Source organism: Pelophylax lessonae (genome assembly GCF_965119305.1).
Source record: "Pelophylax lessonae genome assembly, chromosome: 1".
Taxonomy (NCBI): Eukaryota; Metazoa; Chordata; class Amphibia; order Anura; family Ranidae; genus Pelophylax; species Pelophylax lessonae.
In genome coordinates, this window is record NC_138768.1 from 569,363,546 (window position 1) to 569,379,594 (window position 16,049).

General features: G+C 42.1%; 1 protein-coding gene across 4 annotated transcripts in view; it reads left to right on the forward strand.

Annotated features, from left to right (window-relative positions):
* The window catches only part of ANKRD17 (ankyrin repeat domain 17), a 331,682-nt gene that overhangs the window by 34,231 nt on the left and 281,402 nt on the right, over nt 1-16,049 (forward strand). Inside the window, exon 1 of one of the 4 annotated variants that reach the window (XM_082265184.1) lies at nt 12,843-12,994. The exons of the other annotated variants lie outside the window; for them this stretch is intronic. Within the exon in view, the coding sequence (XP_082121310.1) occupies nt 12,941-12,994 (54 nt within the window). The 5' untranslated portion in view covers nt 12,843-12,940. Of the gene's footprint in view, nt 1-12,842; nt 12,995-16,049 lie in introns of those variants that run through there. 4 annotated transcript variants of the gene reach the window in all.

Consider the following 16,049-nt stretch of genomic DNA (forward strand, 5'->3'; position numbering starts at 1 on the left):
TCCTCATAATCTAAGGGAGTCCTGGGGGAACTGGGAGGACTTGTTGGGATAACACATAGTGTACACAGGACAGCTCTACATTAGACAGTCGTGTTTTTTTTGCTAAACTTCAAAGGACCACAATTGTGAAAAAACTATTCTGACAACAATATGTGATTTAGGCTCGGTTGCTATATATATATATATATATATATATATATATATATATATATATATATATATATATATATATAATATGCGATGTGGGAACCATGCAACCACTGCGGGTTACCGCATCGCATTCAAATTACAGGCAGTTCACACTGCCATATGCGAATCGCTGGGGGTGTCAATACAAAGTTTAACAACATCCCCAGATCAGTTCGGAAATGAATCGGATCGCCTTGGTGTGAACCACCATGCGATCCGATTTTGCTGCGGACCCAAAAAAGGGTCCTGTGCGTGTTCAGTCTGAATCAGATGCAAATTCAGCCATACAATCTGTATGGCTGAGTTCGCATCGCACAGACATTGCATGTGATTTTTAGAGCAGTGCGCTCCGAATCACGTGCATTGTCTTTCATCACTATAGTGTGAACCGTGGCTTATACATTTAACATTGAATGAGTGTGTTTTTTTTTTTTTTAATACACCTTTTTATTTTTTTTCTGTAAATAACATGCAGACCTTAGGTATTTAGATGAGGTTTGTCTTTTTTACAGGTGCTGCAACTGCTTAATGTCAATAAACCTACATCCTTAAAAACTGTCAGTATATGCTGTATTATATGCTGTTCATAATCGCTTTGTCACTATGGGTTTTATTTGAGAAAGGCAAAATTAGTCCCAATTCTGCAGAGAAACCAATCAGCTTTCAACCTCCGCTTGTTTTAAGCTTTAGCAGTAAAATCTGGAAGTTATATGGCCCTCTCTATCTTTAGTAAATAAACCCCAATGGGATTAATTTTCTGTATTCTTCTTCTGGTTGATTCTGCTCCACTGTCCTTCCTTCCTTGTCTGTGTCCATGCTGCCTTAAATTGTGTAGACCAGCTGTTGCCACATCTACTGATCAGGCTCCAGCTTCAGTTCCCTTTTTTAAAGAGGTTATAAACCCATAAAATTATTCTTTTTTTTTTTTTCAACCTGAAAGAAAAACACATAATGAGCTGGTATGCATCGCATACTAGCTCATTATGAAATACTTACCTTAGAACGAGCCACTGCCGTGCCGCCCGCTTACCTGTATGACAGGCGACATGTCCAGTCGCCCGTCTTCCGGGATCGCGACATCCGGCCATCTTATTGGCCGGAGCCGCGGTGTCGTCACTCCCGCGCATGGCACGGGGCTCTGAAGGAACAGCACCAACGGCCGTTCCTTCAGAGCGCATGCGCCAGTGATGTCTTTGGCTGCATGTAAGGTAAATATCTCCTAAACGGTACATGTTTAGGAGATATTTACAGTACCTCTAGGTAAGCCTGATCATAGGCTTGCCTAAAGGTAAAAGTTGCAGAGGAGGGTTTACTTCCTCTTTAAGCTGTTCGTTTCCTTGTTCTTATCTGTGTAGCCCACATGACTAGAGTCACACATGTGGGTGTATATACTTTGGATTAATGACAACCCACTCCCTCCTCCATGCCCACTAAATAGCTAAACACAATAAGGGTGGGATATTAGGTGTTGATTGGTGGAGGCCTCACCTCCCTGTAATTCTAAGCACATACAAATAGACACAGGCTGGAGGGGCAGATTGGCAGAACATCCCCCTAGATAACTAACTCCATGTTTTTGCAGAAAAATAATGAAGATTTGAGTTCAAATACATCAAATGCATATTTGTATTATGATTTAAAACATTTATTTGATATTATGTACTTTTCATTTTGTAGGTTGATTTTTTTTTTTTTTTTTTTTTTTTGTGACCAGCAGCAGAGGACTAGAAGCTGCTCCTGCTGATGTTTCCCTGCAGACAGGCTGGGAGAGAGCTGGGTCACAAGACAGCTGTATATTGATTATTTTCTCAATTAAAATACAGTGGAATCATTCATCTACATAGAAGGGATAATGTAAATTAAAGTGTATTCAGTATCCCTTTAAAGAAGAACTGCACCTTATCCCTAAAAATTTGTCTGTGCCTGCTGCCTCTTGCTATGGTGCCAGATCTCGCACATGCATAATCAAAGACCTGCCACTGTGTTTGGTTTTTTGAATGTAATCCCTCCTGGAATATGTGACACTGGAATCTCAGTAGGCTGCAGGAGACTTGCAAGTCATTGTTGCCTAGATGAGAATAGACTGAGGCAGGAAACAAATCGAACGTGGGGGGAAAAAAAAAGGTCAACAATAACCAAAGGTTTTTTTTTTTTTTTTGTTTTAAATCCACTATTTTTTAGATTGTTGATGGGGGGTTGGAATGCTGAAAAGTGGCTAGTGTTAACTTGCTGGACAGCTTGGTCTGGATGTGATGGTAGGAAAAAAAATTAAACTAAAGCATATGAAATAATGTCTTCTCTGGACGGCTTCATAATGTATAATACTTTTTTTTATATATACAGTATCTCACAAAAGTGAGTACACCCCTCACATTTTCATAAATATTTTATTATACCTTTTCATATGACCACACTGAAGAAATGACACTTTGCTACAATGTAAAGTAGTGAGTGTACAGCTTGTATAGCAGTGTAAATTTGCTGTCCCCTCAAAATAACTCAACACACAGCCATTAATGTCTAAACCGCTGGCAACAAAAGTGAATACACCCCCTAAGTGAAAATGTCCATATTAGGCCCAATTAGCCCTTTTCCAATTAGCGCCACTCTAAGTGCAGTAGAAGATGTTAATATCAAATAGTAATCAGACACCAATATACTCACAAACGAGTATGTACAGGGAGCTTCATATAGCAATATCAATGGTCCGGCGGTCTCAGGCACCCGGTAACAGCCGATGGAGGTCGGCGCTTCCTGGTAGCTGGAACGCAGGGGCACTCTCCGACATCACTTCCCGGTCGTGACGTGATGACGCAGGCGGCGACACATTTGCGGAGCATGCTCTCCTTCCTCAGGCCTCAATAGTGCCATCTTGGACAAGAGAAGATATAGGAGGGGTGCCAGTATGCATCCACTGGGTCCTAAAGGCCATTTCTTACTCCACAGAGGGCACAAATGAGACGGCCAATAGTGCACTGTACTATAAACAGATGAAAATATACTGTTTGGCGTAGTTCAAAACAAAAGGAGGAACTATTAAATGTATAAAATACATAATTAGAAAATTATTCACACAACGGAAGCTGTCTCCATAATGATAAAAACAACATCGGTAACAAAAAACTGACACTAAACACAATGACAATAATATCACCATTGTGAATGGGGAGCAGGTGTGGTAAACTTGGTGTTATCACTCTCACTCTCTCATACTGGTCACTGGAAGTTCAACATGGCATCTCATGGCAAAGAACTCTGAGGATCTGAAAAAAAAGAAATATTGCTCTACATAAAGATGGCCTAGGCTATAAGAAGATTGCCAAGACCCTAAAACTGAGCTGCAGCACGGTGGGCAAGACCATACAGCGGTTTAACAGGACAGGTTCCATTTAGAACAGGCCTCGCCATGGTCAAACAAAGAAGTTAAGTGCACGTGCTCAGTGTCAGTTGAAGGGGTGGGGGGGTTCAGCCTGTCAGTGCTCAGACCATTCTCTGCACACTGCATCAAATTGGTCTTCATGGCTGTCGTCCCAGAAGGAAGCCTCTTCTAAAGATGATGCACAAGAAAGCCCACAAACAGTTTGCTGAAGACAAGTAGACTAAAGGACATTGATTACTGGAACCAAGTTCTGTGGTTCAGATGGTATCAAGCGTGTGTGGTGGCAATCAAAGGTGAGGAGTACAAAGACAAGTGTATCTTGCCTACAGTCAAGCATGGTGGTGGGAGTGTCATGGTCTGGGGCTGCATGAGTGCTGCCGACACTGGGGAGCTACAGTTCATTGAGGGGAACCATGAATGCCAATATGTACTGTGACATACTGAAGCAGAGCATGATCCCCCTTCCTTTGGAGACTGGGCCACAGGGAAGTATTCCAACATAACGACCGCAAACACGCCTCCAAGGCAACCACTGCCTTGCTAAAGAAGCTGAGGGTAAAGGTGATGGACTGGCCAAGCATGTCTCCAGACATAAACACCATTGAGCGTCTGTGGGGCATTCGCACACGAAAGGTGGAGGAATGCAAGGTCTCGAACATCCACCAGCTCCGTGATGTCGTCATGGAGGTGTGGAAGAGGACTCCAGTGGCAACCTGTGAGGCTCTGGTGAACTCCATGCCCAAGAGGGTTAAGGCAGTGCTGGAAAATAATGGTGGCCACACAAAATATTGACACTTTGGGCCCAAATTGGACATTTTCTCTTAGGGGTGTACTCACTTTTGTTGCCAGCGGTTTAGACATTAAAGCTGCATTGTTATTTTGAGGGGACAGCAAATTTACACTTATACAAGCTGTACACTCACTACTTTGTAGCAAAGTGTCATTTCTTCAGTGTTGTCACATGAAAAGATATATAATAAAATATTTACAAAAATGTTAGGGGTGTACTCAATTTTGTGAGTTACTGTATATCATAACAAACATACAAATTGTACAACTTAATATAAATATTCAGCACATGACCTTAATTATGGACGTAATTAGTAAATAGTGTGTGAAAGAAGTTGTAAAGTCAGAAGGTTTTTTTATCTCAATACTTTAAGTTAAAAGCCTTCTCTGTGTAGCAGCGGCCCCAGCACCCCCTAATACCTGAGCCTCCTCTCTATCCAACGATGTCCATGAGTCCCTCAGCCGCCTGGAACACCTCCTCCTGATTAGTTAGCCAATCGGGAGAGAGGGGGGAGTGGGGCCGAACACCAACTCCGTGTCTGAATGGACACACGGAGCTACAGCTCGGCTCGGGTGCCCCCCATAGCAAGCTGCTTGCTGTTGGGGCACTCGACAGAAAGGGAGGGGCCAGGAGCAGCGAAGAGGAGGACCTGGCTGCTCTGTGCAAAACCACTGCACAGAGGAGGGAAGTGTAACATGTTATGTTGGTTATTTAAAAAAAAACGCGACTTTGCGGTTACTATAAGCCTTCTATTAATACAGCTGATAGCTGTTCTGTGAATAAAAAAAAATATATAAATATTTATGTGTGATATGGTTTCTTTTGATATAAAATTTTCCTAAATACAATGGCAAATAAAAACCCCAAAAATGATTTGGGCATGAAAAGCAGTCATTCTTATACTTAAATTTTAGATTTGACACATCTCAAATGTTTATACTGCAGTATCTAGGCAACAGGGCACTCTTACTCAATTCAATGTACCTGTGCCTAATTCATATAAGTGTGGTGAAACCCTGTCATTTAAGATGAATGATCTGAACGACCTAGGAAAGGGCGATAGAAAAAGTGTGGGGGGGGGGGGGGGTAAAGGGAAACCAACTTTCTAGAAACAACTTTTATCCCGTAAACTAGCTTTCTATTTTCTGTATCGAACACAAATTTCTTAGTCTCAAATGCATTGATTCCCGCTGCATCTCCCCCAATGTAACTGCTTGTCCAGATTTATGATATAAAGGTTTATTATTTATTCTTATTATACCGCCTTTTGTTCCATGTGGGAGGGAGATCTCCCAACCGAATAGTGCTAAATTAGGTAGACAGTGTAAAAAAGAATATGGGAAGGGTGGAAAAGAATGCACCCAGAGGGGAAGATTAATGAAACCCTTAACTTGCTCTCTATCAGTAGGGAGCTCAGAAAAAAGTTGAGGAATATGTTTGCCTGAAATGCTCAGTATATCTTTACCCACCTCTCATTTTCCACCTGGCTAATTCATTATTCTCTCATCTTCATTTTATAGGTGTTTGACTGTTAGAACTCTGTCCATGTGTACTGTGTTGGATTAAATTGTGTCAGCCTATCTAGTTTAGAATGTAGAACTAACTCTATCTCCTGAATACAGTCTACATCGGGGATCCTCAAACATCGGTCCTCCAGCTGTTGTGAAACTACACATTGTAAAACGGACATTCACAGACATGTCGGCATGATGGGAATTGTAGTTCCTGAACAACTGGAGGGCCATAGTTTGAAGACCCCTCGTCTATATAGTCTATCAAGTCTTTCTTTGCCTGGGGACTACTGTGTAAGCTGTGTTGATCAGATGTCTTAATGGGGCTTTGGAGAGGTGATTTGTTGAGCCTGTATCCATATGTAGGAGGTATGTGCCTGGAGACTTTTCAGCGTGTTATTTTTCCTAATAAGTTGACTGTGTGTACTTGGGCAAGACCTTAAGATGGGGCTTAGGCAGGCCATACATGGTGCAAATTTTCTGGTTGCTGGAAAGAAATTTGCACGATTCCCCCATCAACACAGGCAGCAGTGAATGAGCCCTGAATAAAAAGGAAAAAATTAATCCAATGGTGGGGGATATTTGTCTCGCCAATGATGTAGAAATTATGCTGAACTCCCATTTGGAGGTAAGAGAGCTTCTCCTGTGTGAGAAGATTGGTGTCTTACAACATGAATAAAAAATTTGCAAAGTTACTACCATCAGCGGATGTTTATCAGTGTTGTCTTAGTGTGGGTGGACCATGGAAGAGCAATTAGTGAGTTCTCAGTTCAGTTTGTTACCCATGCCTTCTCTCCTGGTTGTAGCTAATCTCTGTAGGTGGCAGGCATAGTAATATATTTCTTAAGGGCTGGTAGGCCTAAACCACATTTTTCTCTAGGGAATCAATCGGAGGTTCAGTTTCTTGGTTTGAGTTTTTTTTGTTAAACTATATAAATTGGTTAAATTCTTTCTCCAGGGATTTAAAGAAGATCCAATGAGCTGTAATAGGAACCTTTTGAAATATACTGTGTATAGCAAAATGTTCATTTTTGATTGCTATTCTGCCTAGCCAAGAAAACAAGATGGTTTTTCCATTTTTGAAGGTCTATTTTAACTTGTCTCAGCAGCAGTATAATATTTAGGTCTTATAAATGAGATAAAAGACTGGGTAACTTTATACCTAGATACTTGGTGTAGGTGGTGGTCTATGGAAAAGGATATTGATGGGGGTGTTTGGGATAGTCATGAGTTATGTGAGCCACATATTGCCATAGATTTGTAGTCTTTCATATTGAATGAAGATGAATAATAATAATAATCTATTGTTTTAAGTAATTTTGGGTATAGTCACTTGAGGTCGTGTTATGTAAAACAACATATCAGCGTATATGAACACTTTGTACGTATCTGTGTCAGTCTGGAATTCCCTGATATTCTCACCTTTCCTTATAGTTTTCAAAAGTGGTCTCAGTGTTAGAATAAATATTTAAAGGGGACAAAGGGCACCCTTCTCTGGTCTCATTTGATATAAAGAATATCTGACAGAATGCTATTGACCTTTATTTTGGCACTAGAGTGGAGTATTTGGCCCTTGTCCAGGACATCATTTTGTCTTTTAATCCAATGTCTCTTAATACTTCAAACATATAGCCCTATGCTGACCTGTCGAATGCCTTCTTCATGTCAGTTGATAAAGTCCTCTCTATTTTCTGACATAGGGGCCCAAAGTGTTGCGTTTTAATGTTTTTATGCTCGGGGCAAAGCCCAATTGCCTGTATGAATCGGCAAAAAGATCAATGAATGAGGGCAGTCCGACAAGATTTTAGTGAATGACCTAAAATCCATATTTCATGAAGATATGGGTCTATAGTTGGGAATTTCTGAGGATCTTTTCCCCCATTTGTGAACGACAACTATGTGTACTTTAATCTTTTGAGCCCCATTTGCAGTTCTAGGTGCAACTGGGACTAGTCTTGTTGTGCTACAATATGGCTACCATTCTTAGGCTGCATTACCTTGCCTGAACTGCAGTTTCTTTGGCAGTAAGGAGTAGAGTCCTGCACACACCCTCTATGCCACATGTGTCAAAAACTAGGCCCGTGGACCGAATCCGGCCCTCCAGGCCATTTCATGTGGCCCTCACACCTCTCCTGCAGCTGCAAAAGAGCTCCAGCCCTCCTCTGATCCCTCCCCCAGACCCTGTACTTTCTGCTTTCCAGAATTGCCTCCAACTTCTTCCCAGCAGCAGCACAAGGCAATGGGGGTGCACTGTGATGTAAGGAAGGGTGGGGGAACTCAACTTCTGATGGTGGAGTGGCTCTTGACGTCTTATGTAAGGGTAGGGAATGCTCTAGACATCTAGTCTAACAGATACAACCAGCCCTTTCAGGGCAATCATATTGCTGATGCGGCCCACGATTACATTGAGTTTGACACCCCTGCTCTATGCCATCTTTTTTTTTTTTTTTTTTTTTTTTTTTTTTTTTTTGTGGCTGCAGAACACCAACTTTTTTTTCTCTAGTTATCAAGGGCCAAAATCATCTGAACTTTCATTACTGGGGACTGGGTCACAGTCTGCCACCTGCAGTGGCTGTTGTTTACAGCCAAAGTACCCCAACATTTTCTTATGCTTTGGGCATGGATTGACATCCACTACCAGTTGGTTGAGTACTCCATGGTTGGTTGTGGTACGTGACTGCATTACGACATATAGTATGTTTTACTTCCTCCTCCTAAAATGCCTTCAAAGCTTGTTAACGCTTGGCAAAGTCAGACACAAGAAGGACAGGTTACCAAGCTGAAGCAGGTGAACCTATAGCTTACTCCTCTCCTCTGTTGTATGTTTTGTCTGCAGTATGTATGATTATTAGATTAGCAAGAATAGTTTCTGAGCTTGGCTGCCTTGTTCTGCGAGGAAACATTCTAGTTATCCACAGCAGTAGTGTGTTTTCTGTTACTGTTGGTGGTCTTTAAAGTCCGTTTGAATGAAGATGTTTTATCATCTTTGTGTTCAACTCCTAAACCTCTAAGGAGATTGCTTTCCACTGTTTAGATGCAGTTAGGGTTACAGCTCCAACTAGAAATTGGATTCTCTATTTGTAATGAGTCCCAAAAAAAGGATCAGGCTTCTAGATCCATTATTGCCAGCTGAATGCACTAAATCATGTTTGATAATTGAAACAAACGGTTCCCTATTTTTCTGTCCGTGCCTACACTACCAGGGCAGCAGGCATGTCTTTGGGTCTTCTGCCATGTTTTTTCAGGTCTGAAAAGCTGTGACATGGCCTTTGGCCTACAAATTCACCAAGTTTTATAAGGTGGTGGAGGGTCTTTGATCAACGTCATTGTTTGGTTGGTCTTTAGTTTCTCCTGGTTTTATTGCTTGAGTTGTTCACCCCTTTGTTCTTAAACTGCTTTAAGATGGCCAGTGGTTTGAAAATTTGACATGCCATGTCCCATAAGCTATTTTGTACATAACATATAATCGTTTTCTTGGTGCCTTTAGAGACGCAGCTCACTTCCCTTTTGTGGTGGATATAAAAACACAAAAGTGTGACACAAGAAAATAACCAAGTGGGCATCCAGTATTGCCCTTCTTGGTGCTTCACCCTGCTCACTCCAACTTCGCAGAAAGGTTAGAGAAGCAGTTATTTGTACATGACGTATGAAGGAGGCCACCACTAATTGGGAACTGTAGTTAGGGTAACTATTTTGCTGTGCATTTTTCATACATGTTAAAATGCAGATCTTTGTCTTTAAAAATGAACTGTAGACCCCCCATACTATATTACTTTGTCATCCATTGAGGGACACTGGACACCTTTAGCCTTCTGCATTGCTGCCAGCTACAGGAGGACTGGACACTGGCAAACAAAACTGTAGGCCAGCCCAGGATAACCACTCCTACTCCCAGCTTGTCTCTGTTTTTTTGCTTATATTCTTGCAGAATGGGCATGTTTTCTTTAGCTCTGCTGTGTTCGAATAACCTATTTTTGCTTGGACTTTATTTTTTTCCTTTTGAAGAACATTTCTCTACATCATTCTTAGAGCTGTATTTGCATTGCAGCTCGCAGGCAGTTGTCCTCTGCCTGCCCTTGGTGCCATTGTACCTGGTCTGCACTGGACTGGACATTGTGGATATGGCTTGGACCTTTAGGCACTGGGTTCTACATGGGAAGCTTCCCAGACTCTGTTTTGGTAAAAGCTGCAGAGAACTTTCTAGTTCCAGAGCTACTGGCATATAGTTTTAGCACTTGCCTGTCTCTGAAGACAGTGGGTATGCTGCTTGGACTGAGCAATGTGAGCTGCCTCATTTGTATAGGTTACTGGATTCCTTAGGATAACAATGTGGGAAACGTGAAACTCTCCTCTTCAATCCATTCCTGCTGCCTGCCTACAATAACTTTGGTCGACTTTAGCCATCCTACCCTCACCTGCTATCAGCCATCTAGGTTTTGTGAATATTTGAGGCCTTCCTTGCCTATTACCTTGGGCCTATAAACTGCCTTAATACCAAGTGGTTGCAACATGTTCTTTCTAGACATGAAGGAAAGGGGGGAGACAGTCCTCCTCTAGCAGGCGCCCCAGATCAATTTCTATTAATGGCTTTGGGATTCCTTGGAATCCTCTTCAGCACTGTGTGGTGTGGCTGTGTCTTCTACCCTTTTGGTTATTGTCTTTAGCACAGTCATGCAACACTTTATGGAAAACCTCAACCTGCTGGCATTCAAAGCTCTAAGGCGTTTTCAGCCGTAAGGCCTGGTTCACACTAGTGCAACTTCAGGTGCCCAGAATTGCACGGCTTTGGAAATATTTTCAATGGTGCCCAATCACATCAATGTAGTACAGTGTGTTTTTGGAAAAGGTACATGTGATACTTTGTTGTGTTTTTTTTCCCATAGATGTCAATGAAAATGCCCCAAAAAACGTGTGTAAAACGCATGTGTTTTTTTAGTACATTTATGTGAATAAAATGTCTGCTGCTTCTTCAAAAACACATGAGGCTGGAAAAACCCAAAATGCGCTACAGAATCGCACTGAAATTCAGATAGTTGTAGCTGCACTTGTGTGAAACTAGCCTAAAAGAGTAAAAGTACAACAAAAGCTCGTTTGACTGTACTTCAATGATCACAGGAGTGAGCAGAAAGCGGGCTGAAGCCTGCTGTCGGCTCACATCGCAAAGCCAGTCAATGCTCGGGAAAGATTGTGACCATATGGTTGGGATCCACCCAGGAACCTGAATCGGCACCTGGCTCGGCCTCCCAGTGTAAATGGCACCCAAAACGTGGTTTGATTTTTGTCGCGATTTAGGTGTCACACCGTGTTAAAACCACACCTGGCTCAAGGCTAAACTTTGCTCCCTGATCTTCTTTGCCACGACAAGTGTGCATAGGGCAGCTCATTCAAGTGAATCACTGAGAAAAATCATGGGAATGTGAGCTATGCAAAATATGCACATGGCCAAGTCTTGGTCCCCTCCCTGGACAGTGAAGTAGCAGCAGACTGATGGGCTTATCGCTCTGACACTCTGCTCTTTCCTGCTATCCACATGTTACCTGTTAGCCCATGAACACTACAGCGCAGCTGATTGGCTCCCTGCACTCCTCCTTGGCAGTCTAAGCATTGCTAGAGTCTGATACCAGATATAATCCAACTACTTACATTAGGCCTTGTTCACACATGCATACCTAAGCACACGCCTGTTTGTGGACTGTTTGCACAGGTGTCTTCTGCAGTCCCATGCATGTCAAATAGGACATAGCGACTGCATGAGCATAGTCACTGCTCCTAATTTGACATCTATGTGGTTGCTGATGCATGCCCCCAAATGTAAACTGGCTACATAAAGGGTCATGCACCTGCACCCACCCACACAGATTTGAGACTGGGAGCGACGGCTGTCTCTCTGCAACCACTGAGCCCCAGTTGACATGAATGGGACTGCAATGAATTGGCTAAGGTGATTTTTCCCCAGTCCATAAAGGAAGACACATATCTAATTACAATTAGCAATGATTAAGCACATGGTGTGAAACGCGTCTGCTGATCCAGTTTGTCTTGTATGTATGTTCGGTGTTGGACCTTTGATTTCACAATAAATTCAAGTTTCCTATTACTGGAGGTGCCGCTTTCTTTCTACAAAATATATGAATGGGACTGCCTGCATGGGGATGTAGGGAGCACTTGTACAAATACAACCCTCACAACAGTACAAACACGGCTTTAGAGCACCAGTTATCGCGCACAGGTAGCACTTGGCCATAGACCTTGCAACATGATTATACAATCTTATTTATATATATATATATATACACTGACAACTTGATATAGTACCAGGTTTTGGAATTCAGTTGGGAACACCAAATAGTCGGTAGATCTAATAGAGGTTGTACAATCAAATTGTAATGTGTCTTGTCAGTTTTAATGGCCTGATTTGTTGGGTTGTGTTGAGCAGGATTGAGCTCCTATTGACCAGGTATTAGACATCAGCTTAAATATATATATATATATATATATTAGTATGTATGTGTGTATGTATAAAATAAATATATATATATATATATATATATATATATATATATATATATATATATATATATATATATATATATATATATATATATATATATGTATATGTGTGTGTGTGTGTGTGTATATATGTGTGTGTGTGTGTGTGTATGTATGTTATAATTTGGCCAGATTTCATGTTAAATTTGATAGCATAATCTAAGTTCATATTCAATAGTTGCACATATGGACAAGTTTATGTGTATATGTGAACTTTTCTGCGTCTAATGTAGTGCCTGTTATGTTCGTGAATCCATTGTTTTGTGTAAGTGCGTTGTGTGCACAGTCCAGCGATGGGGTGACAGTAAGGCGTTGTGGGTAGAAAAGCGGATCTGTGTCTTTAAAAGCTCATGTAGTGTGAGTCACCCCTGTGTGTGTTGGTAGAGGCCTGCACTGAAACTGCAGCGCTGCTCCGGGCCAGAATAGAACCTTCCATTTCCTCTTCCCTCGCTGACAGAGGAGGGTTCCTGCTGGCTCTGATCTAATCATAGTGCAGTAACAGATATGGCTGTGTAAGAAAACATGGTAGACACGGCAGCCGACATGGAAGCATATGTTCTAGAAGACATCCTAGAGGTACGAGGGTGCTGGGATGTGTCGGCCATATCGGGCAGAGAGAGGAGGGCGGAGAGGGACGGATGTCGGGATAATGTGAGCCGACGATTAGCTAGACCTTCTGCGGATTTGGCTCCGTGTTAGCGGCCGGTTTTGGCCCTCTCCTATAAAGTGTGTGTGCTGACAGCGTTCTGACCCGCTGGGTGTCTGCCGTCTTTTAAAATGAGAAAAGGGGGCCTTAGATTACATAAAATGCCTGCGTGCCTGTGACCTTTAGATTAACTCATTAGAAGGTGGGGTCTGCAAAGCAGCTTTCTCCGGGTTTAGTATCATATGTCTTGCACAATTCGTCTACATGCAGCGTCCCACACCACACTACACGGCATTTTATTTTCTGCTGTCTTTACTAAACTGCAATAGAATTTGGCCTGCCCTTTACGTATTGTCACATAGTGTTTGCTCACAGATTCTGCTTATGTTTTTTTTTTTTTTTTTTTTTTTTTAAGCCTGGAAGTATTTTTAGGAAGCCTAGCTACGTTTTGGCTGTGGTATTGCAGTCCTCTTCCTGACACCACTTTAAGTTTAGGTAGGCATTACTTGTGAAGACTGAAATGTTTCCTGATAACCATATATTTAGTCTGGTTTACCTTTTTTGGTCAGGTTTGTGATCATTTTTATGTAAATTATTTTATATGTATGTTTAGAGAGCAAAATTTTAAAGGAGTCCTTTGCCAAGTAGTCGACATTTGAGAATGTCAATCTTCTATTTGCCCCGCAGTGCATTTGTAGGCAGTGGGTGGTCCTTATAGCAGCACTGAAGGGCACCAATGTTGTTCTTATGTGTACAATAGTAATTTTGGGACGGGCAGTCGGGAACAACTGAGCTCAGCAGGGTACCAGGAGATAAACAATGGGGATTGACCGATATATTTTTTTTAGGGCCAATCTCGATTTTGCAGCCACCCTTCAGGCCGATAACCGATATTCGGTGCCGATATTCTGCACATTGAGGTTTTTTTCGCGCTGTCCTCTTAATTTATAATTTTTATCACTTTTATTGCTGTTGCTAAGAAATGTAAACATCCCTTTTGATAGTAATTGGCAGTGAGAGGTACTCTTTGAGTCTGCAAGACCCCAAACTCCTCCTCTGCACTTAAAAGCATTGAAAACGCCAAGTTTGGCTGTTTTGAATACGGTCATTTAAAAAAAAAAATAAAAAATCTGGCAGTACAACCACTTGAAGTCATTTCGGCCGTATCGGCAAGTTTGTGGCCGATACTTCAAAAAATATGTGAATATAGGCCTCTGATAATCGGTCGATGCCTAATAAACCATATCAAAAAATGTTCTCTGAACACTTTACCTTGGAATTTCTCTTCAGTGGAGTGTGAGAAGCCTTTTATTGGCCAGTCCAGTTTGGCAGCGCTCAGCCCAATCCTATTTTGTTCTGGGAGTGTCTGTAACACAGCGCTGTGTATATTGCTGAAGTTACATGCAGTTAATAGTTGCTCATAGTAACTAGATTCTTAATGCAGTTTTTAATGCAGATTCAAAAAAAGTGGTATGCAGTAGAGTACCTTGTCCATTTTTTTGGCACTGCAGTGCACGTAATGTGAGTTACCTCCTTTTATGTAGTATGACGGTGGCCCCAATATGAATGTAGGAACTTCTTTACCAGGCCCTGTTTAAATGTCCATTGGAGTGTAGCAGAACTGGGGCCATGTCACACTAGCTGTTCTTAGTGTTGGCAGTGGCGGAAGTTCAGCTGCCATCTTTGTTATGGACATCACTTTTCATTTTTCTGCTGACTGGAATGCTGCATAATCTGCATCATTGGCTAGGAAACACTGACAAGTCACCTTAGTTGGTGCAAAAACTCAGGAATTTAGGTTTTAGGAAAAGTTAAGTTGAACCTTGGAGGTTCTGTTGGTGATTCAATGCTACGCTACATGGGGCCCTATAACTTAGAGTGGGCACATTTGTCTCGCACAACATTTGATTTAGGAAGCCTTTTTTTTTTTTTTTTTTTTTTTTTTTTTACACCAAAAGAACATCAAGAAGTAAGCGTCCTTGTTGCATGTGTTTTTTTTTTTTTTTTTGTACGTTTTGGCCATTTTAATGGGCCTTTGAGCCGTTACTTTTGGATGCTGTAAGGTATGAAATGTGAAAATGTTGGAATTTTACAAAGTCAAGACATGGCTTTGGTTGACAATTGTATTGAGTTGACACTGGTAGGTGTCTGCTGTGTGCATTTTCTTCCCTGATACAAGAGGACAATGTCATGAGGTTAAAGCGGAGTTCCGGCCACGGGGGTGAAATTTAGCTAAAAATACCCCCCGGGACAGTCAGGGCTAGTACATTCCACAATGGATAGCCTCTGTACTGTCCCGAGTCGCACTTACCTTTTTAGAAGAAATACCTTGAAAATTTCTACTCCAGCGCTGTCATCTCGGATGTGAGCAGCTGAAGCCAGCGCGTCCTCTTCTGCGTCCTCTTCTCCCAGAATGCGCCTGCATCGGCCTCGATCGTTGCTTCCGGTGCAGGCGCGTCATCCCTCCACAGCTTCTGGGCATGCCCAGAAGCTGTTTAGCAGGGAATGAGGCGCCGTACCGGAAGTGACGAGCAGGGCCGGTGCAGGCGCATTGATTCCTGGGAGCTATGACGTTCAGCTCCCAGGAATCAATGCAAAGAGGAAGTGACTGCGCGGCTGCAGAGGGAGGAAGTGGAAGAAAGGTGATTGTATTTTTCTTCAATAACAAGGTAAGTAAACAAAAAAAAAATCGTAACTATCCATTTCTTTTTCAGGTGACCAAGAGCAAGCGGATGGCCCAAAATCTTATGCCGATTTTGTGGCCGGAAATCCGCTTTAAGAGTATACCCACCTTGCCTCTCGTCCATACTGCGATTCAGACTTTGTTAGCTAGAGGAAGTGTCAATGAACTATGTCTGTGGGTATGGTGTGTGTGTGTTGCATTGGGAACAACAAATCTGTCTGCTAAATTTTAAATCTGACAGCTACTGGTTTAAGAACCCCTGAAAGGTGTGTTTGGGTGTGTGAGGGGGGGGGGGCCATCTT